Genomic DNA, 22,374 nt, shown 5'->3' on the forward strand with positions numbered 1-22,374 from the left:
GGAAGGGTTTTGAAATCACTTTTATGATCTAATAGTGGTACTAAAAAGTTCACTGGGTTACCTTTTCAGCAAACTTAACAACAATTTCATCTGGTTTGCCTGGTGTTATCTTGAATCGACTAGTTTCGGTTTGTTGCAGTTTTTTTGAAACTCAGAGTTTTTTTAAAAAATGATTGTTGAATATTTCAAAGCCAAATAATATTTCAAATGGTGCCCAATTTTTGGTAGATCTACTCTACGATGTACTATCAAAGGTTCAATTCAAACTTATTTATTTTATCACGGTAAATAATGTTTCCATTAAAATGATTTTCAGGCATTTTTTTTAAAAAATTTGTATCAATATATGAAGGCAGCCTAACTCCCATAAAATTAGCATTAATGTTTTTTTAAACATCTACAACCTAAACTCAGGAATTAATGGCTCTACTATCCTGCTCTCATTTTTTGCAATACAAGTAATACGTTGCGCACTGATCCTCCGAGAAGCAAATGCTTTCTTTCCCATCGGAAAGAGAAATGGATTTTGCGTTTCTTCTCTGAAAACGTCCAAGAAACAAAATTGCACCGTGATGTACAAGTTACCCACTAGCAACAACTTTTAACGTTTTATGAATTGTTACTTCTATATGCGTTCTGCTTTATTCACTAGACTTTGGATATCGTTAATTGAAAAAAAATTTTTGCACTCTTGGCAATTACTCAAGGAATTATTTTGCATGTAAGAATTTAATTGTGAAGAGGGCAGAACTGAGATTGGCCGAATAGGTTTTTGATGTTCGATACTAATTAATGTTGCATTGAAAGTATTTCTCTAATTGTTTCTCTGAAAATTATATAGCTGTGCGAAGAAAACAAAACCTTCACTTCTTAATCTTAAAAATGCAGTAAAGAGTTTTTTAACAGCCCATTCAGTTTGAACATAGACTGAGATCTTCATTAATCCGGACTGTTTTGCTCAACCCAGACAGAGCGAAATCACCTATAAAACAGACTTTGGTTTGTTCAATGTGTTGGTGCGTTTATGAGCTCGCTAAAAAGTCCTCATGAATAGAACTGTCCAGACTGAAATGAGATATGACCTAAACTTTGGCTTGTTCATGTCACAGAACCCTATTATTTGTTTTGTACCTACTCTTTGTGTGGCGGAAGCTTACGAAGCAACAAAATTAAGAACGTGTGTGATACAGACTTTGGCCAGTCTTTGACTATGTTTTTTCTCCTCTATAGGACGGAGCGTAACTCGTGTATATACGACACAACCTAGCTGGTATTTGTTGCAGATTTGTTGCGCCTACGGGGCGGACTTTGGCCCCACGGTAAGCAGTTGGTGCGCTTATGCTGCTCAATAAAATATCCTTGCATGTGTACTTTAGAACGCATGGTAGCCCCGGTTTGCGTTAATTAGTGGCGTGTGATATACAAGGACACAAATACTCAACCTGGGAACAGCCCATTTAGTTTCAATTAGAGAATATACCTGTTTCTTTCTCTCAATTTCCTTCATTCGCTTTTCGTTCTTTTCTGTATTTTTCTTATCAGCCACTTGCTTCGCCTGAAACATATATTATATTACCTTAAAAGAGCAAGTCAGTGCTTATCTTTTTGTGACATCACATTGCTGATTTCATTCTTGACTTTTTGTCAATATAACTTAATTATAAAAAAGAGATAGTAATTTGTACCCGTTTGAGGAAGTATCGTCTGAGACATGTCCTGGATATGATGAAACAGACGAGGAGTCCCACAATGAATGCCAAGATAGCCCCCACTGCCACCAGTCCCGCCCTGTGGTCTGTCTCGTCCTCATAAGTCTTCACTGAGAACACTTTGCAGTCCACTTTGTCAACACAGTAGTTTAAGTCGAACGAATTACTCATTTTTATGGTTTACGTGATTAATATTGTAATTATGCAGAATGTGGTATGTACGTATAAAAAATTTTGTCAAAATTGGTAATTCACTGGAGTTTTTCTGTAATTGTACCACTGAATTTTTTAGTGGATTAATGAGCTGACAACCACGGGTTTAACAGTATAACGAACTACGGTAATTTTTGATGACGTCAGTATTTACTGCGATAAAAAAGGACTCTAAATCAAATAATGAAATTGTTAACAGCTACATCAGGTCTTAGATAATCTTAAAATCGAGAGCTTAAGCTGGAGGTTTTGAAGCACGAAATGGCTTCTCACATGGTATAACAAAGAAAACTCAAGAAATTTGACATTGATGGGAAATGCGATTTAGCTACTAAAATATCTGACAAAGTAAAAGTTGAAGATACCAAAACTAACGGAATCAGGAACAAAGCTATGCTCAGGTCGTCATGGCAACTTAGAGACTTTAAAAGATCAGCGGAAAATCGTCAGCTTTGTAATAATTTTGAAATAATCGGGCTCATTGAGTGAATAATTGAATGCTTAGACAAAGTATTTTCTTAATTTTATTTTCTTATTTTCTTTATTTCATTTTCTTAACTCAATGCCAAAAACTGTGCAAAAGCAGATCGACACAGAAGAGTAGTAAAATTCGTTTGAATAATCATTTGATTGAATAGTTGTTTCGTCATTGAATTTTAATAACACAGAAGCAGGCATATGTGCGTTTGAATAACAGATGCAAGTTGTTTACTGAATGTTTACCAACGTATACAAAACACGTGAACAAAATAAAAAAGATGCATCAAAACTACGTACTACATTTTACATATACACACTTTTTAAGGCTTCGTTTGACCACTTTAAGTACTTGCATTGAAACGTATAAAAAATGAGTTGTATACAATGTGGCTTAGATACACAATTGAGCTGAAACTATATTGTGTTTTATCTTTTTATTGCTGATTTGAACGAAAAGCTCAGCAATAAAAATGCCAACCATCGTCACCTCAGTTTCAAAATAGAGACATAGTTGGGACAGCAGTTATTTTATAGTGATATAGTATTTGCTTTATTGTTCGAACTAAAAGAGGCCATTTTATGTTGATATAAAATACAGAATTCAATTATAACAATTTGAAATGTATATACAATTTCGAAAAAAAATCTGGCAAAAATTGTTACCTCTAAAAGACCTCAAAAGTTTGTAGTTCTTGTGCGCTAATAAATAATTTGAGTTCAAAGAAATCAGGTGAAAAACCCGGAGACATGTATCCATCTTCAGAAAAAAATATATTTAATGGCCGTGTATATCAATGAACAACGTAATTGTTGTTCTTGTGAAACGATCCATTATATTTCTGAATCAGTTTTAATATTTTCCAAAACAAAACTTATAAATGCAAGGAAGAACTTGAATTAACCATTGAACAATGCACCAACTATTCCTCTTTTCACAATTTAAAAGTAATCATGGACATAACTGAACTCATTAGCTTTTCTAAATCGAAAATTTACGAGAAAACAATGGAAAGTATCCGTTAGAAGATATCTGTTTCGGTTTTTAGTATATTATTTTAAAGAGTTTCATGGCGGTCCCATACGAGGTATAAATTTTTCTCTCAAGTCAGAAACAATAGAAAAGAATTAATTATGAGACGGTTAATTTCTTGTCTAATTGTGCAATACAAGTCACAAAGGCATAAAATATAAAGTCAAACAAAAGTGTGCGTATTATTTAAAAGGATATATGCTCACTAAATATCAACGAAAGCAAAACCAAATCATAGTTGTTAACCGTACACAAACTTCAGAGCTTTCATGGTACGAATCAACACAATCTTCTTTAAAGCTAACTGCATTTCCGTTTTCTTAATCAAATACAACCTTTCGTACAGGTAACATTATCACTTGAATAAATTTAATAATAGCAAAAATACGAAGAAATTGAATGTAATGATGATAAAATATAATTGACTCAGGTAAAACAATCCTATGAATACACAATCAATAAACACACACAATTAGGATAATATGAACTAAATAACAAATTTTGACATTTTCAGCTATATCCAAATTGGCACTAAACCATCTGATTTTTTGACAGTAACTCAGGCACGAAAAAGATATCGAAGCCAAACTTTTTGAATCGATAGACATTTGAAAGATATATATTTTCAGGAAAAATAGAGTTCTATCTCATAGGGCTACCTTTTAAATTCTATAACCAATTTTAACACAAAGGGAAAATTTTCAAATGTAAATAGCTCCGACACTAGCGTCTCAAAATTGAGCAAACTTGGCAGTGACTAGCACTAGTCTACAACATAGCATATGGAAAAGTGAACTTAATTGAACATGTTGTTTTTGGGATAATGAGATTTAAGTTTCAGACAGCAGCGCAGCTGGACCTATTTTGATTCTAGCAAAATACTTCCAAATGTGGTCAAAATCTTATTAAAAAACTTAAATAATGGCCATATACACGTTTCCTTAGCATTTTTGATTGTTTCCATTCTAGCTATTTTAGCAGCTCCTTCATAAAGCTTCTGAATTCTGGCTAAAATTTAGTTGAAGTAGCTTTCTTTCCCATCAACCCATCCATACAAAGTTTCTAACTTTGATGTCAGCGCCTGATTCGGTTCTTCCTTTTGGTTTGCGTTGAAGTGATAGTACGTACTCACTCATCCATGGCTTCCAAAAGGCTTTCAATTACTCGCAGATTTGTCGGAACATTTTTCGATATGAAGCCTTGTTGTTGTTAAATAGTGAAATGGGCCATGACACGTTTGCTCCTCCAACAAGGAAAAGATTCTTTGTTCTCGTATCCAAATCTTTAACGTCGCTACTAACGGCCGTTAGAGGTCGATCATTGAGCAGTTGTTCGGCTACGGAAACTACTGTTGAGAGATTTTTCTCTTTCAAAGATTATTTGACCAAAAATTGAAAAACGCACGTTCGCTCAATTTCACTAAAAACTCCCAAGCGCCATCAAAATATGGAGCTGCAGGGGGATTGAATGTCCTTTGTATTCCGTTTTGCGCTAAATTGCGCTGAAATTCAAAATGCTTCAGTTTTTAAAGGCCGCTTTCATTTCGTTTGCTTGGTCTACAAAGTTATTTCCGTTGTCAGAAATTACTGTTTTTGGTTTTCCTCTTTTCGCTAAGAACTGAAGAACTGCGTCTAAGCAAGATTGTGAGCCCAGTGACTGAACTAGCTTCAAGTGCGCTACTCTGACGCTAAAAAACGTGATTAAATATATCCATCTTTTCACTGATCTTCTGAGAATTTCAATCGAAAACGGTTCAAAGTAGTCTTCTCCGGTGTTTGTAAAGGGCGTTACATTGTATTCTATTCTGACTATTGGTAAGTGTGACATTACTCGCATTTTTGTTTTGCTTCAATTGTATTTACAGTGTTGACATTGGTGTTTAACCGATCCCAATGCGTTTCTTAGACCAGTTATCCAAAGCTCTTTTTGAATTTCAGCTGTGATATGCTCAACTCTTTGATGATGGTTGTGCTTATTCTGAATTTCAAGATGTGATTTGACTGCTGAAAGAAAAATGCGGTAAATTAATAGTGTTTGTTTTCTCTGAAACTGAAGTTTGCTTTTCTAAGTCGACCTTTTGCTCTTATCAGATTTTTGCTCAGAAATGGATGCAGAGATTCAGGTTTACAGTTGCTTTTGCAAATTTTTTTCAATTTTTTTTTCTTGACGCCATTTTCTTGAGTATCTTTTTTTTCAATGACGCCATATTTTTGTGTAGTTTTGTCTCCGGACTAACACCCATATTCAATTTTCTGCCTGGTCAAGAAAAAGATATCGAAGCCAAACTTTTTGAATCGATAGACATTTGAAAGATATATATTTTCAGGAAAAATAGAGTTCTATCTCATAGGGCTACCTTTTAAATTCTATAACCAATTTTAACACAAAGGGAAAATTTTCAAATGTAAATAGCTCCGACACTAGCGTCTCAAAATTGAGCAAACTTGGCAGTGACTAGCACTAGTCTACAACATAGCATATGGAAAAGTGAACTTAATTGAACATGTTGTTTTTGGGATAATGAGATTTAAGTTTCAGACAGCAGCGCAGCTGGACCTATTTTGATTCTAGCAAAATACTTCCAAATGTGGTCAAAATCTTATTAAAAAACTTAAATAATGGCCATATACACGTTTCCTTAGCATTTTTGATTGTTTCCATTCTAGCTATTTTAGCAGCTCCTTCATAAAGCTTCTGAATTCTGGCTAAAATTTAGTTGAAGTAGCTTTCTTTCCCATCAACCCATCCATACAAAGTTTCTAACTTTGATGTCAGCGCCTGATTCGGTTCTTCCTTTTGGTTTGCGTTGAAGTGATAGTACGTACTCACTCATCCATGGCTTCCAAAAGGCTTTCAATTACTCGCAGATTTGTCGGAACATTTTTCGATATGAAGCCTTGTTGTTGTTAAATAGTGAAATGGGCCATGACACGTTTGCTCCTCCGACAAGGAAAAGATTCTTTGTTCTCGTATCCAAATCTTTAACGTCGCTACTAACGGCCGTTAGAGGTCGATCATTGAGCAGTTGTTCGGCTACGGAAACTACTGTTGAGAGATTTTTCTCTTTCAAAGATTATTTGACCAAAAATTGAAAAACGCACGTTCGCTCAATTTCACTAAAAACTCCCAAGCGCCATCAAAATATGGAGCTGCAGGGGGATTGAAGGTCCTTTGTATTCCGTTTTGCGCTAAATTGCGCTGAAATTCAAAATGCTTCAGTTTTTAAAGGCCGCTTTCATTTCGTTTGCTTGGTCTACAAAGTTATTTCCGTTGTCAGAAATTACTGTTTTTGGTTTTCCTCTTTTCGCTAAGAACTGAAGAACTGCGTCTAAGCAAGATTGTGAGCCCAGTGACTGAACTAGCTTCAAGTGCGCTACTCTGACGCTAAAAAACGTGATTAAATATATCCATCTTTTCACTGATCTTCTGAGAATTTCAATCGAAAACGGTTCAAAGTAGTCTTCTCCGGTGTTTGTAAAGGGCGTTACATTGTATTCTATTCTGACTATTGGTAAGTGTGACATTACTCGCATTTTTGTTTTGCTTCAATTGTATTTACAGTGTTGACATTGGTGTTTAACCGATCCCAATGCGTTTCTTAGACCAGTTATCCAAAGCTCTTTTTGAATTTCAGCTGTGATATGCTCAACTCTTTGATGATGGTTGTGCTTATTCTGAATTTCAAGATGTGATTTAACTGCTGAAAGAAAAATGCGGTAAATTAATAGTGTTTGTTTTCTCTGAAACTGAAGTTTGCTTTTCTAAGTCGACCTTTTGCTCTTATCAGATTTTTGCTCAGAAATGGATGCAGAGATTCAGGTTTACAGTTGCTTTTGCAAATTTTTTTCAATTTTTTTTTCTTGACGCCATTTTCTTGAGTATCTTTTTTTTCAATGACGCCATATTTTTGTGTAGTTTTGTCTCCGGACTAACACCCATATTCAATTTTCTGCCTGGTCAAGCAAATCAAGGGCTATATCAATTTTCCCATTTTTCATATTCACTATTCTCGCAATTGCATTTCTCAGTCTTCAGAAATTACAGAATCGTCACCTAGAGCTGATTTTCCGTTCCAATTACTGGGGAAAGCTTCTTCTCGATCGGGCGCTACTTCGTCTTGATCCAATTTTTTTGTTTCGTTAATTTTGCTTCTCAGCCTTTCGGATCCGCCTACCCAGACAAGTCTTCACTGATCAACTGTTAAATTGTCTAGAATTTCTTCTACCTGGTTAGCATCAAAAATAAGCTGTTTTTTTTACTACTAGGCAGCCATTGTGAAACAGTAGTTGAACCACTCTGCATATAGATTGATGCAAACAGAATTCTTTGTTCGATAAAAGTTATATCTTTAGTTCTGTTTGCTGTAACTACTGCCATTAACTCAAATTTTGGTACAACATGGTGCTTCATTGAAGCCACACTTGTTTTTTCCAACAATCAACCTTATTAGCTTATCGTCGTTTGGTTTAATGATTACAACGCCAATTACCGCACAAAAGCCATGATCCGACGCGTTTTCAAAGAGGTGAAGCTCAACTCTGTCGCAAGATTCCTGATTTTACCATCCTGGAACGGATAATAGTTCTGAGTTACTGCATTCTTGCACCCAATTTTTTGAACTGGGTGATATTTTTTCGGCTGTTGTCGAGTCGCACTTTTGACATTGTGTTTGCCATATTCGTTTCATTAACATCCTTCCTCGAATGAAAATTGGTGCCATGAATCCCAGAGGATCGAACACTTGCAACACTGTTGACAATAATTGTCTTTGCATGCAATTCGTTTTCTGGGGGAACTCTTGTTCTTTCCTAACAGTTAACATATCATTGATTGCTATCCATTCAAAACCCAAGACCTTAGGGTTGTCTTCCATTCTATTGGTGTAACTTCAGTGTTTTCAAATGTTTCAACGAAATTAACGTTCTATTTTGTGAGGTTGAAGTCTACTTTTGCTAGCAATGGTTGCTATTCTTCGATTACTACAGATTCTTGATGCCTAATTCTTGTGGCATAATTTGCAAATGTCGGACTTGACTTAGCTCCAAACAAGTGCCACTTATATTGGTACGGCATCAGTTTGTTGTCTTCTTCTGTGCACAGAAACCTGAAGTAGCTTTTTTATTGTTCAAGCACATGAATCTAAAAACTTTTCTTCAAAATATGCAGCACAATTGTATCGAAATCTGGACAAGATTTTGATTAGATTTTGCAAAACACTGGTACTTTTCTTCAAAACGTCGTTCAGGCAGTAACTTCGAAAATTTTCGCAATACTGCAAACTCTTCTTATTTTCTCTCGTTTTCAGGGGTTTACAACTGGTGATGAGGCAGATACCAAGCATTCTGATTTTCAAATTAACCTTTTTGAAGCAAAGAGATATAAAATTTGCCAAAAATTTATTTATTTAATTACTATAATTCAATTTCAAGGACTTGCTTTCGCAAATCACCATTCGAGCAATTGTAGTTGTCCGAGGGCTCATGAAAAATTACAATCAAGTTTGTGTCCTTTTCCGGTAAAAACAATTGAACTTGGAATCGTTTTGGTAGCTATCAAGTTGTCTCTAGTATTTCAAGAGACTTTTTATCTTCAAGTGATCTGCTGTTTACCCAAATTGTTGTGCTATAGTTTGCAATTTTCCACCCTTTTCTCACAGTTTTGGCTTTGATTCTCTTGGCTATCGGGGTTTAGAAAAGTGCTCTTTGCTCTTTGATTCTTTGGCATTGGATCACTTGATTACCAGCCTATCGGAATTTTTACTGCCCATGGAGAATATCTACCACAAATTTTGTACACTAAAGGTCTCATTAGAGAGTATGCGTCCTGACCGAAAATCATTTTTACGTCTTTTAAGTCAATTTTCTTCGGTCATATACACGATAAATGAGGATAACGTTCACTTAGCTCTATTACATTGTAAACCGAGGTTCCGACTACAAGTTCGACATAACTACTGGCTATAGTTTTTACCGTGTCTTTGATTTCATCGGCCGATCCAATCTTGACCGTTACTGTCAAAGAATTGATTGAGTTCGTTCCGTGGATCCCAGTCACTGATATCGAAAAACTTATTTCTTCAATACCTAGAAATTGTATCAAATTATCGTTTATCCAAATTTTAGAGCAGCCAATAATTCAAATAGCTTTAGCTTTGACAAAAGTTTCGTCCTCAGTGAAGATTTGCAACGGTGCAAATTTGAGAAGGTCTTTGACAACCAAAGCTGTCTAATTTGCCATATTGGTTTCTTTTGTTTGATCTGGTGACTGGATTAGCTAGTGTGTCGCATTCTGTTTGTTGTATAACATGTGATTGTGATTTCTTTAAGAGCCCTTTTTCCGCATTTGAGCATCAATTTGGGATCTCTGGGGCGATGTTTTCCCGTCAACCTTTTCAAACAGAATAGAGCTTATTTCGCCACATCCGATCGTTCTGTGTCAGTGTTTAGCACAATTCCCAAGCGGATGATCTCCGTCATCGAAAGGGCACCTGTGAAATCTTTTCAATCTATCGTTATTGAAATTGGAGTTTTTTGTTGATCTTTACTTGATCTCACGCTATTTTGACTTTACTTTGTACGAACACATAGGAAATTGCTTGGTTGCTGCAAATTTCATTTGCTCTTGCACCAAAATTGGTTTGTAGCCATTTGTTCATTTTAATTAATCTTGGCAGTTTCAACCTATGGCACGCAGTTTCAATATGTGCAAACCATCTGCGTTTTATGTCTGCCGGTTGTTTGTTAATCAAGTGCGGCTGACCGAAGTTGGGCTCAAATGTTTAAAAGCCGTGTCGTACATAACACCCAACTAACGCTTGCAAGCCAGGGTTCTTTTTGCCAGCTCGGTTAATAGCGTCTTCAAATGAGTCAATTTTTTTCGCCTGATATGGTACTACGATCAGCTGTCACCAGAAAGTTTTGAAAAGCATGTCACTCTACTGCGGCCAATCGAGCAGATCGCAATTAAATTCTCTCAACTTAAAATTTGGTAAACTGTAATTTACTGCAGATATTATCGGGACATATCAAACTGATTGAAGCTGTGTTTCGGACTTGAATGCGAATTATCAGAAATCTCAAACTTACTATGTTGCTTTTGGATTGAGCTCACCATTCCCGAATGTTGTCTGACTGGAGCATTGCCGAACACACCATCTCTCCTAGGTCGCCTTGTGGCATCAGGGACCCCAATCAGCTGTTAGTTTATTTCCGCTTAGCTAAGACTGCATTGTTTTCTGCATTTTGTTGATTATCACTCTGTGTCTGAATAGGATTTCTGTTTTCGCTCAAAGTCTTCATAGTCGCTGCCACCGATATTGCCCAAAAATTCTCCAAATTCTCCAAATTCTCCAAATTCTCCAAAAAAATCTGGTGTAAGAATCTTCTCAGTTTTCAGTTTGAATTTTGTCTTCTTTTGTGATATTAATTTCGAGTTTTAACAATTCTTCTGGTGTCTTCTGGTCCTCGAGTGTTCCCGACTGCTCGTCCGTCTCTTGAGCTCGTCATTTCTGTTCGATTTTTAAACTCTGCATCTGATATTCATGCTTCAGTTGCACTTGGCGTTTTCCTTCATCTCGCGTTTTTTCTTCGAGTTTCAAAACAATTTTTTCCGTTGAAACATCGTGCAGGACATTCCCATTTTGACTGATCGGTTTGTGTCTCAGTTGCGCTAGTGATCTGAGTTGGCTCAAATTTCTGCACTGTTCCCTCCTCGTCTCCATTTTTTGATGAAAGCATTGAAATTGTTACTTCTCTGACAAAGCTTTCTTAATTCGACGTCTTCCTTGACTTCTCTTTCCGGTCTCACACTGCCAGAAGTTCTTTCCTTTTCAAAGACAGACTCCTCTGTTTCTCTTGAAGATCTGTCTTGTGATTTGATAAGACCCGTGTACTGTAATGTTCCATCTCTTCAAAAAAATTTTTTTTGAGGTCAAAATATTTACCAATATTAGCTTTGTTGCTCGCTGCTCTACCTAGTTTAGAGACAAATTGTATTGTGATTTCCGCTCGTCTCATTTGAAAATAATAGAATTTTTTCTGTATTCCTTTGCCAATTTGATACTAATAATCCACTTCTTCCAGTGTATTGAATCCAGTTCAGTGATGAGACATACCACCACCATGGGCACCAGATGAGTTTGTTAGTTCATTCGAAACAGTTTTCTAGGTTGTCCGTGTCATCGGATCAAATTTTTTGGCCTATCTTAAGTTATTAGTAAAATATTCAACTACGTTTTAAGGCCACCCTGTCCGTGCTATAATTTTCTCTCTCAAATTTGAAAAGAAAATAGAAAGGTGTGAATTTTGAAACGGTTCATTTCTTGTCTAATTGCGCGATACAAGTCATAAAGTCATAAAATATAAAGTTAATCAAACTAAGCAATATATTTAAATAGATATACGCTCACTACATATCAAAGAATGCAAAACCAAATCATATTTAATAACTGTGCCTAACCTTCAGACCTTCAGACCTTCAGAGCTTTTATGTTAGAATCAACAGAATCGTCTGTTAAGTTAACTGCATTTCCGTTTGCTTAATCAAATAACTTTTTTCACAATTAACATTATTACTTGAATAAAATTTAATAACGGTAAATATATGAAGAAATTGTATGTATAACTAACCAAATACGATTGAAACAGACCGTATAGAACTGTGCGAGCTTGAATTTGAGTACAAAATCAAAAAACAAATACAATTAAAGTAATGTGAAATAAAAAACAAATTTTCGCATTTTAAGTTGTATCCAATTTAGGACTAAAACATTTGGTTTTTGGCAATAACTCAGGAACTAATAATGATATCACAGTCAAACTTTTTTATTGATAAACAAACGCAAGATATATATATATATATATATATATATATATATATATAAATATATATATATATATATATATATATATATATAATATATACATGTATATATATATATATATATATACATGTCTATTTATATATATATATATATATATATATATTTATATATTGTCTATGCATTTTGTCTATATATATATATATATATATATATACATATATATATATATATATATATATATATATATATATATATATTGTCAATCATATTTAATAACTATGTCTAACCTTCAGACCTACAGATCTTTTATGTTAGAATCAACAGAATCGTCTGTTAAATTAAGTTTATTTCCGTTTGCTTAATCAAATACAACTTTTTGAACTTGAAACATTATTACTTGAATAAATTTAATAACGGTAAGTATATGAAGAAATTGTATGTAGAGCTAACCAAATACGATTGAAACAGACCATATAGCACTGTGTTAGCTTAAATTTGAGTACAAAATCAATAAACAAATTCAATTAAAGTAATGTTAATTGAAAACAAATTTTCGCTTTTTCAGTTGTATCCAATTTAGGACTTTTGGTTTTTGGCAATAACTCAGAAACTGGAAATGATATCAAAGTCAAACTTCTTTATTGATAAACATACGCAAGATATATATATATATATATATATATATATATATATATATATATATATATATATATATATATATACATACATAAATTGCCAGTGAAAATGAGGGTTCTATCCCAAAAGGATAAATTAGGGCTATCTCTTAACTTCTATACGCAATCCTAATACGTAAGGAAAGATTTCAAGTGTAAATAGCTCCCATACTAGAGGTTCAAATTTGAGCAAACTTGGCAGTGACTAGCACTAGTCTACAATATAGCATACGGAAAAAATGAACTAAATCGGACAGATAGTTTCTTGAGATAATCAGATATAAATTTCAGACAGCAACAATATCAATTTTTCAGGTCTACAAATTTGATATTTCTGGGTGTTTGCATTGACACATAATTTCGTGTATCAATAGCAAGTTGAAATCCTTTTAACAAAAATTTCTCGAAAAATGAAATGCATTTATGCTATACAAGATACCGCTCCAAAGCGTTTTGAAAAAATGTTTGTATGTTGGCAGTCAGATCTTCCCGTCCATTATAGCATTCAAAATAATTGAACTTAAGACCACCACATATTACCATGACATACTTAAAAAACACATAGGAGTTTTCGGATGATGCATTGCTTTTGCCATGGAATGATTAATACCTAAGTGAAAGAATGAAGAAATTTGCTTGCAATACAATATCGAAATCCAATGTTTAAAAATTGTCAATTGTCATCAATGAATGTTTTCTCAGCCTAAACTTCGGGGTTATTTCTTGTCAACTTTATATGTAACTTCAACAGAGAACTATAAAATCTGGTTGAGTAAAACAACCACCCAGACAATATTCAACAAGCTGCGCTCACTCGGAAATTCGTAAAGGTTCACTTATTATTTTTTATACCTGAAAATAGTTTGCTGTCAGTAATTTTTTGTAGATTATATTTGAAAATATTAATTTTTCAGATATGGCAGCTCTGGATTTTTTTGAGGTTCTATAACGATCTTTTTCTTCTACCAAACCATTTGTTCGCACAGAAACTTTTAAGCCCATTTATTCGATTCAAAGACGCATTTTGCAATAAAAGCAACCAATCTCTCAGAGAAATTTGCTGTATGGATTTATGATGGTAATGCACTGACAAATGAACAGGAAAGTGCTGAAACGACCTGGCTCCATCTCGTCGTGTAGAGAATTGTGTTGATTGCCCTTAGATTGGTTTCTGTTTTGCATGAACTGTTGTGGTTTACAAATCAGTTATGCGTAGAACGTAAAATATTTAGATTCTAATTCAGAATGCAAATAAGACTCTTTAATGCTTCCGCTAATCGGTGTTTAAATTTGCCAGCAGTTGTTTTTATTAACATCAACGCATTCTTTTCACCTTTGAAACTCACATAGTAAAAGTTACTGAGATTTGGTTCCATGGTACACGGCAAATCATTATATAGCAATTTTTTTTCAGTCCCTCACATGCTCTCAAAGCTTTTCGAAATTTATCAGCGAAAATATCCCGCTACAATGCATAAATAGGCTCGAATGGTTTCAGAGTAATTATCTTTTTACTTTGGCATAAAAATAGCAAAATGTGTTCTGTTGTGCACACTTCTGCTTTCCCTTCAATTAAAAAACCCTGACTAATGCCAGTATTGATAAAGCTGATAAACATTGCCTGCAGATTTCACAAAATGGTCTTTGTTAAAATGTTAATGATTTTTTAAAACTAAATAATGTCTGTTTTTCATAGTTTATGGTATTGATTCCCTTGAATTTACTTGTTTTAGTGAAAATGTTGCAAATTTTAACTTCAATTTTGACTTTAGATGTTTTTTTTTGGTAGGTTTATAACAGACAAAGTAATGAAAAATCACATTGATTTTTTAATGGAATAACAAAAATCTGTCAATCAATGTGTTCAAAGATAATGAGTTTTGCAATTTTTTATCACGGGAAGATCTATATTTTCAGAAAATGTAAATGAGTTTTAATTTCTGATCTTTTTTGTTGTTACTTTTTTGTCGTGCCTTGAATCTCAGCCATTCAACTTTTAAAAACTCAATGACAAAACTTTTTCTTAGTCCAGTTTTACATTGCTGGCTACTAAACAATGCCATTTTCTCCGTAAAAATTTGGAGAACTTTTAAGTGGTGTCTATATTTGGTTTTACGTGTCAATTGTTCTGATATTCGGTTGTTTACGGTTCGGACTATCATTTAATTGGATGTCTGACAAGTCTAACGGGTTTTGCTGAGGAGGCATAAAAGACACTTCCAAATGTGTCAAATGGACAATAGTTCTTAATATTTGTGTAAGATTTGGTAACAGTTTTGGAAAAAAATGCTCTTCAATTATGTTTTTTCGACTCGTAAAATAATCTCATTAATAAGTTGGCTGAGCTGCTTTCAACTCAATTTGTATGTGCTTGTGTTTACTAGTTTTAACTGTGGAAACCACTCTTGGAATTTATTTGCTTAGCAACCAAAAGTTTTTCAAAAAAATATGACGTATTAATTAGGATCTTTTTTGTTTTTCCATGCATTTATCTATGTAAATTCGGAGCAAATTTGCTGTAGCCCTCTTTTTGAAAGAACCAGGACCAAAATTTGTTCACTTCAATGGTAAATTACCTCATGATTTTATAGCCGGGTCAACCTCAAATTGCTTGCTGTTACTAGTTTTAGTTTTGGAATTCACCCTAAGATTTTATTTGCCTAGCACGTAAATTTTTCAAAAAATTAGTATTATTTAGGATCTTTTCTGTTTTTGGCATATAATTGTCTAATTTAACTCGTAACCAGTTTGCTGTAGCCATCATATGATATGTACCAGAAGCAAAATTTGTTTACTTCAAAGGTAAATTATCTCACAATTATATAGCTTGGTAACCTCAATTTAGATTTTTAATTCTATTGTTATAGAGCAAGTTACAGTGCAGAGGTAAAATTTTTATGCTTCGGCGCTCACTGAATTTATCTAACCAAGAATGCATTTAAATTAACTTTCGTATCTCTGAACAAACACGCTTCTAAAACAAACAATAGTGATTAATGATATTTCACTTTTTAACTTATTTTTTCCAGTCCCAAAATAATCTTCATAAATGTACCCTATGTGATCCCAATTAAAGCATCATTTAGGTTTAATAAGACAGGTTGTGTAAGCATAATTGGGCTAGCATTAAGCATCGAGGTACTTCCTGTTTTTAAATGTGGCATCAGTAACAGTTTCTGTTTAAACGTAGTATACGAAATTTCATCAATTTTATCAAGACTTTGTCATTTGTACGACCACTATGTGGCCTTGATACATTTGTAAAAAAAAGGTTTTATATTTGGTGAAAAACTGAAACGGTTTTACTCCGACTGCATTTTACAAACTTACTAAACTTTTTGTGTAAACAAACTTGTCAGATAGTATTTTGCAAAATCAGATTCTAGAAAATAGAAATTCAGGAGTCAATGGGAAAAGGCTAATTTGTATTTGGACTGTTAATTACCAGATGAATCATAGATCACAAAGAGGTGGCGCTTATTGATCTACTCATGTAGTTTTTTTCAAGTCCCATATAGATGTCTTACGTAACAAGCTTTTTCTGTCGAAATAATTCAATCATTCCTTTCAAAGGTCTATGATTCATTAAAAATTAGTTTTGTCGACACAAATTATGTTTTGAAGAAGTATGATGCAAATAATTTATTCAAAATGAAGCTGCGTCATTTCAACAAACTCTCTGAAATCTTTGAAATCAGTCACTTCTGCAGTTTTCATTAATTTGTTCTTCAGCTCAGAGGCAGATCCTGCTCGGAGGAGTGAAGCGTGACTGTACCTCTGAACAAGTTGCCTTTCTTGATTTGAAGTCTTGCTTCTTGATATGAGGTCATCAGAATTATGTTCAACGTGAATTGACTTTCCATCAGGTGGTTTTATTTCAGTCACGCGGTTTAACGATTCACTTTGAATACTTAACTTTTTGTTGTAGTTATTTGGTAACGATTTCTGATGTTTCAGTTGTTTTGAGCCGTTTTTCAATGAGGCTTTGTATGGACCAAACTTTTGATCACTTTTATTCGACATAGATTTTAATAGAGTTAGCGTGAAAGATTTCGGCACTTTGACAAACGTTTCATTATCTTCAGTTTTGGTTAGAAATGAGAAAATATCTTCGCATTGACTCTGCTTTTTCTGGGCGTCAATGTCAAGTGCTTCTATTGTCTGTGATGATTTCTTGGGAGTGTTATCGTTGTTGGCGTAACTTTTCCCCGGAATGGTAGGAAAGTTATTGGCGCTGTTAGGTCTGGGTTTCTTCCACAGCTCTGGTGTTGTGAATTTGACCTGAGTACAAAGAACTGTTTCCTCTTAAAGTTAGTAGAAAAAAATTTCGCTACGATTGCCAACTAAATTTCTATCTAAGCGATTGCCAGATAAATGAGTACACATTGACTAAATGCTTTTTGAAAAACAGCAATTAAAAGGTAGCCACTATCTCTAAACAACTTACCTTTAGATTTCAGTAAAAAGTTTTTGTTACATCTACAAGAGAAGCAGTTTCCGATTTCATTAATAAAATGAGCGTGAATTCTCAAATTACACTTTTACTGGAATTTTTACGAAGAAACGCATGAATATTTATGGAGATGCATGAGGCTTAAATGCTATCCCAAAGTTGCATCTGATCAGACCATCTCACGCGTAAAATATCTCTGATCAGACTTTTTGGGCTAGATTTTTCACACTCATCTTTGCTTGGAGTATCAATGACCAGTCTTAATCAGATTTTGGTCAAGTCCAAGGTAAACAATGACAAAGACAAACAAATTATTTGCTGCAATATAAATTTTTGTGTATAATCGTGTTGTAAGCGTATCATTTTTACGATAATCGTACGTTGGAGTACAAAATTTATTCTGTGGAATTCATAGAAGATGAAGCATCAGTTGAACTGGTTTGTTTCCAAACTATATAAATGGTGTCTTTTGAGATCAAAATTTACGCGATAGGAAATCAGCGCGGTAATCGGGTGCTCAATATAGAAAACTGTGCTCTGAGATTTTGAGAAATTAAGCTCTTGATCTATATTTCATGTTCAATGATTTTTCCATCCGTGGCAAAAAACTGTAGAGCTCCCAACCGTGGAATTGCGCTCGAAGGCTTCTAAAAATCATCAATTACTGTCATTAAAAGAGGAAACAGGTCGTGGACCTGTTGGTAACTGATTGTGTTTGTCTGTTTTGGAATTCTTTGGTGTAGTTTGGCAGGGTTTATCATTCCATGGTCTGTGGGTACTGCATTCGTCTGTTTTGCGTGTTGCAAGCCTTTGAATTTCCTGAAATCTTCTAGCTCTGACATCGTTAGTTGCAACTTCTGCAGTAGAAGACTGAAACAAGTGTTTTCCAAGGTTTCCAAGTCTGGAATGCTTAATATCTAATAGGATAATATCTCATATAGTGGATATGAATGTATAATGCTCTGATTCAACTATTATAGCATTAGGTTGCGCAAGATGACAATTTTGAAATTTTCAAAGCGAAACGACTCTCAGCTGAAAGTAGCTTTTTATTCCTCTCACTAAAATTTGTTTCTTTTTTTTTGTTTTTCTTCTTTTCCCAATAATAAAAATTACTCGATTAATGTTCAAGTTCCAACAAGGTATGTCCATGCTATATATCTTTAAACTGCGTCAAGCCATTACAGTACTGGGCTTTTAAAGCATTTTTATGACCTGTCAGATCAAGATTCTTTTTTATTAGGTTAATAGGAATTTTTGATGCTATCACAGATCATGATCATGTAAAAAAAAATACGCTGCTCAGTTCGACAGCTTTGGCCAATGAAGGTTCCACGAAGTTGAGATCGGGGTAATTTTCTTAACTGAATTACACATTGGAAGACTACAACGGTTGTGTGACAAGTTATCAACCTACAGCAACTTCCCAGCCGATTTAATTACATCATCTAATGTTTGTTCATAGGTCTCTGATTGACTTGACGAACATTTGAGTCGCCATAAATATGGAAAAAATGAAGTATCCCGTTGGATGTGTGAGCGACCAAAGCTGACGAAGGTAGGAATTGCTCCGAACGCGGTGAATCGTTAAGACATTTTCAAAAATCTATAGCTCCCAAAGTTTTTCTCAAATGGTGTAAGAAATGCTGTAATTTGTCGTGAAATTTCTAAACATAAATTTTGCAGCCTATAAAAAGGGATGAAGAGTGGACAGTTGTCAATTGCAATTAAACTTTTTGCAAATATTTCTGATACAAAAATAGTGCAGCCAGAAATTTCTTAAACTGATATAAATATAACTTTTCATAAAATAGATCAAAAAGATTGCATTCTAAATTTTTGAAAAACTTTTTTCGATTGAAATTTTACAGTTAATATTGAACGATTTACCCCACAGATTTCAATTTGTTGATAAAGATAATTACAGTTGTTCGAAAAAACATGTTGTTCTCGGAAGTCATTCTTTGAGTCATTTTTGGATCATTAGCAAAAACCAATTTGAGTTTTAGCTCTAAATTTCAGTCCATAAACGTTAACTGAAGATCAAGTTAATAGAAAAAAACGCAACCCAGTGTCTTTTTGAAACACTCAGCCATGAAAATTTAGCCTACCTTAGAAACATTGGAAATTTTAGTTGAAATTTTAAAAGCTAACATTTGACAAAAAATTCAGCTCTTGCAGAAAACCTGCCCAAAATTTCGGAATTTCACAAACAAGCTGTGCAAAATTAGAAACTGCTTCAATAGAAACAACACTTTTGGTAATCTGGCATACAAAAAACATCTGCTGATGTTAAACACACAATTGGATAGTTTCATTCAGCAACGTTTTTTCGACAAGACAAGGTAACTATTCTCTATCTGCCAAGGCAAAGAAAGCCACTTTTCACATGAATTTATTAAGTGCAACTTAACCCGCAAGCAAGTCTTTTGTCTGAGCCGATTTTCGGCTCAGATCGTCAGCGATATGTTTTCAAAACCTAAAGAATGAAGACTAAAAGGAGCGCAATCAATTTATTTTCTTAATAGGCTCAAGCAAATTTAGGTTATTTAGAAATTTTTGTTTTTTTTTGCACGCATTTTGTAACGATTTGAACGCATTTTTAAATAACCGATTTTTGAATATGAATAATGATTGGTCAATTCACATAAGGCTTGCTTGGTTAAGAAAGGTTGATAACCGGGACAAGCTTTACGAGCGGGCTCTTTGTGCCTACGATGGTGGAGCTTGAGACGTTGTCGGAACCGTACCAGAGTTCTTCGACCGAACAGTGGGAAGGTAACCTCTAGGGCTGCTTTTTTCGACTATCCAAAATAAGTTGTCGGTCTTGAGGTGATGCTCGGCGGGGTCTGCTACTTATATCTCAAGTGACCAAGGTGCATTGACATATGACTCAGTTTAAAAAACGCTTAGTTCCCAGCCCATGGTTTCTCGAAAATCCTCGCAAGTTGCAAATTATTTTGTGTTTTTTCCTAAATATATTTCTTCCGAGAAAATTTTTGAGATTTATAGGCGTATAAGTGTTATTAAAATTTTGTTTTTTTTCTGAGTGGGAATGGTGGGAATTTCGGATTTCCCGGCGAGAATTGTGGTTAATAACACTTACCGTCTGTAGACCTCCTTCATAATAAACACTTCTCTCTCCACACTCTTCGGGTACATCACTAGACACTTCTGCTGTTTGTACCTGTGGAGACCTAGCCACGTGTCTTCGAACTCTTCCTGACCCCCCTTGTTGTTCACACCTCCCGCCAATCCTCTGTCTCTCACTCGCGCACTCAGAATCACAGGCCTGTTCAGTGAAACGAATTTATAATTATCGGATCTATTACACCCCTCCCACGTGCCATTTCCCATAACTCCAACTACAAATTATGTATTTTTGTCACATTACGTCTCTATATTTACACACAACAAAATTTATTTTGTTTGTGAATAGTTTCCTCCTATCTTTGTTCACAAATTAGTTGGGCAAATAAATTATTATCGTTTATACGATCCAAGTTTTAACGTACCAGATATCTGCAGAGACAGATTCGAGAGTGAGATTTTACTCTATACAGTGCCAGTTCTTATAACTGCTGGCATTTTAAAATTTTTCAAAGTGCTTGTTAAAGCATAGGTTGCGTGACTCTTCTAAAATCACTTCCAAAATTTTGGCTTATATCTTGAACCGCTGCATGGTTCTCTATAAACATCAGAAGCTCTCCGTGACTTCATGCAGGGTCACGTAAACTATACATCAAAATGGTTTGGATTTAGATGCCTGATGAGAACATCAAACACGATATTCTTGGGTTCGAACAACCAATTTTTTCGTCAAGATCAATTAAAGATTCATGAACATCTATCAGTACATTTCAGATCTCGATGTTAAAACAAGAATGTCAAGATCTTGTATGCCTTGACAATTCGTAAAAACTTTAGTTTAACATGCCTGATGTTATTAGAATTGGGTCTTGATGAACTGCAGTTTGCATTGGAGCTACTGACGGATTTGGGGTCCATAAAATCTGAGTTCCAATGTTCCCGGAATTCTTTTGGAATCATATCTGGTAGGTCGTTGTGGAGTTCGTGGCTGTTACTGTGTTGAATGAGTTGCAAAAGTGACTCGTCCTCGTAGCCTTGCCACGTGCGACAGTCGTGAAGATCATCATCAGACAGTGACTCAACTGGGCTGCAGGATTTGCTCATAGTCGAAGAAAGTAAAGTTTTTGGTTCCTCAATTCGGTGCAATAACTGATGGCTGTAGAATAGATTTTGGTGGATTTGGGTTAACTTCTCACCCCATGGAAATCGTTTGACAGTTAACAGTTATTCATATTCAACCTTTCAACCTTGGGGACAACATTCAATACCATCAGAATAATTAAAACTAAAGTAGAAAATATTCACCATATTCAGAACATATTTAATTAAGCAGATTTTATGGGTGACCGTTTTTTGCAATTATTCGCTCGCTCGCCTCAGATCGGGATTCTGTTGGCGGTTTTTTACGACTTCTGAGTATTATTAAATTTCTAGCAATTAAATTTCAAAGAAGTATGCTAGTTTTGATGTAATAACCTGGTAATATATTTTTGTATCTTCCAACTTTTCAAGCTCTTAAAAGCTGAGTCAGTACAGTTTGTGAAATAGAAGAGACCGGAATTCAATTGATGTTTAAAAGTAAGACTCGCACACAATCTATTTGAAGCAATTTGTACACCTTGTGTTGGTCTGTATGAAATATTAATAAACTAAGAGAGCGTTTTGCATATTTTAAACGCACAAAACGAGTTTTTATTATGCTTGATGTAGTTCCTTGTCATGGAAAAAGTACGTTGAAAAAAATGTTCACAAATCTACCAAAATGCCAGCTACAAAAATGTATAAAAACATCTGATAGTTGAATAGAAAAATGTGAACAATCGTGACCAGTTTTAAAACCAATTTTGAGGTACTTTTAAGACTGCTGATTTGAAGAAAGATTATATTTCTCCTCTTTTGTTTCC

General features: G+C 34.5%; 2 protein-coding genes across 2 annotated transcripts in view; both read right to left on the reverse strand.

Moving 5' to 3' along the window:
- Positions 1 to 2,666, reverse strand: part of LOC142336039 (uncharacterized) — a 64,939-nt gene extending 62,273 nt beyond the window's left edge. The window contains exons 1-2 of the mRNA XM_075384531.1: positions 1,686 to 2,666; positions 1,481 to 1,555 (exon numbers count right to left, since the gene is read on the reverse strand). Of these exons, the coding sequence (XP_075240646.1) occupies positions 1,481 to 1,555; positions 1,686 to 1,880 (270 nt within the window). The 5' untranslated portion in view covers positions 1,881 to 2,666. The remainder of the gene's footprint in view (positions 1 to 1,480; positions 1,556 to 1,685) is intronic.
- Positions 2,667 to 16,556: 13,890 nt separating this feature from the next.
- LOC142336928 (uncharacterized) lies at positions 16,557 to 22,088 on the reverse strand. Its single transcript, XM_075385912.1, has 4 exons — positions 21,318 to 22,088; positions 20,487 to 20,672; positions 18,076 to 18,250; positions 16,557 to 17,208 (listed from the first exon to the last, which is right to left on the reverse strand). The coding sequence occupies exons 1-4, from the start codon at positions 21,572 to 21,574 to the stop codon at positions 16,570 to 16,572; spliced, it is 1,257 nt and encodes a 418-aa protein (XP_075242027.1). The 5' UTR covers positions 21,575 to 22,088; the 3' UTR covers positions 16,557 to 16,569.
- Positions 22,089 to 22,374: the final 286 nt, after the last annotated feature.

The sequence above is a fragment of the Convolutriloba macropyga genome, chromosome 3 (assembly GCF_964194025.1).
Source record: "Convolutriloba macropyga chromosome 3, txConMacr16.3, whole genome shotgun sequence".
Taxonomy (NCBI): domain Eukaryota; kingdom Metazoa; phylum Xenacoelomorpha; order Acoela; family Convolutidae; genus Convolutriloba; species Convolutriloba macropyga.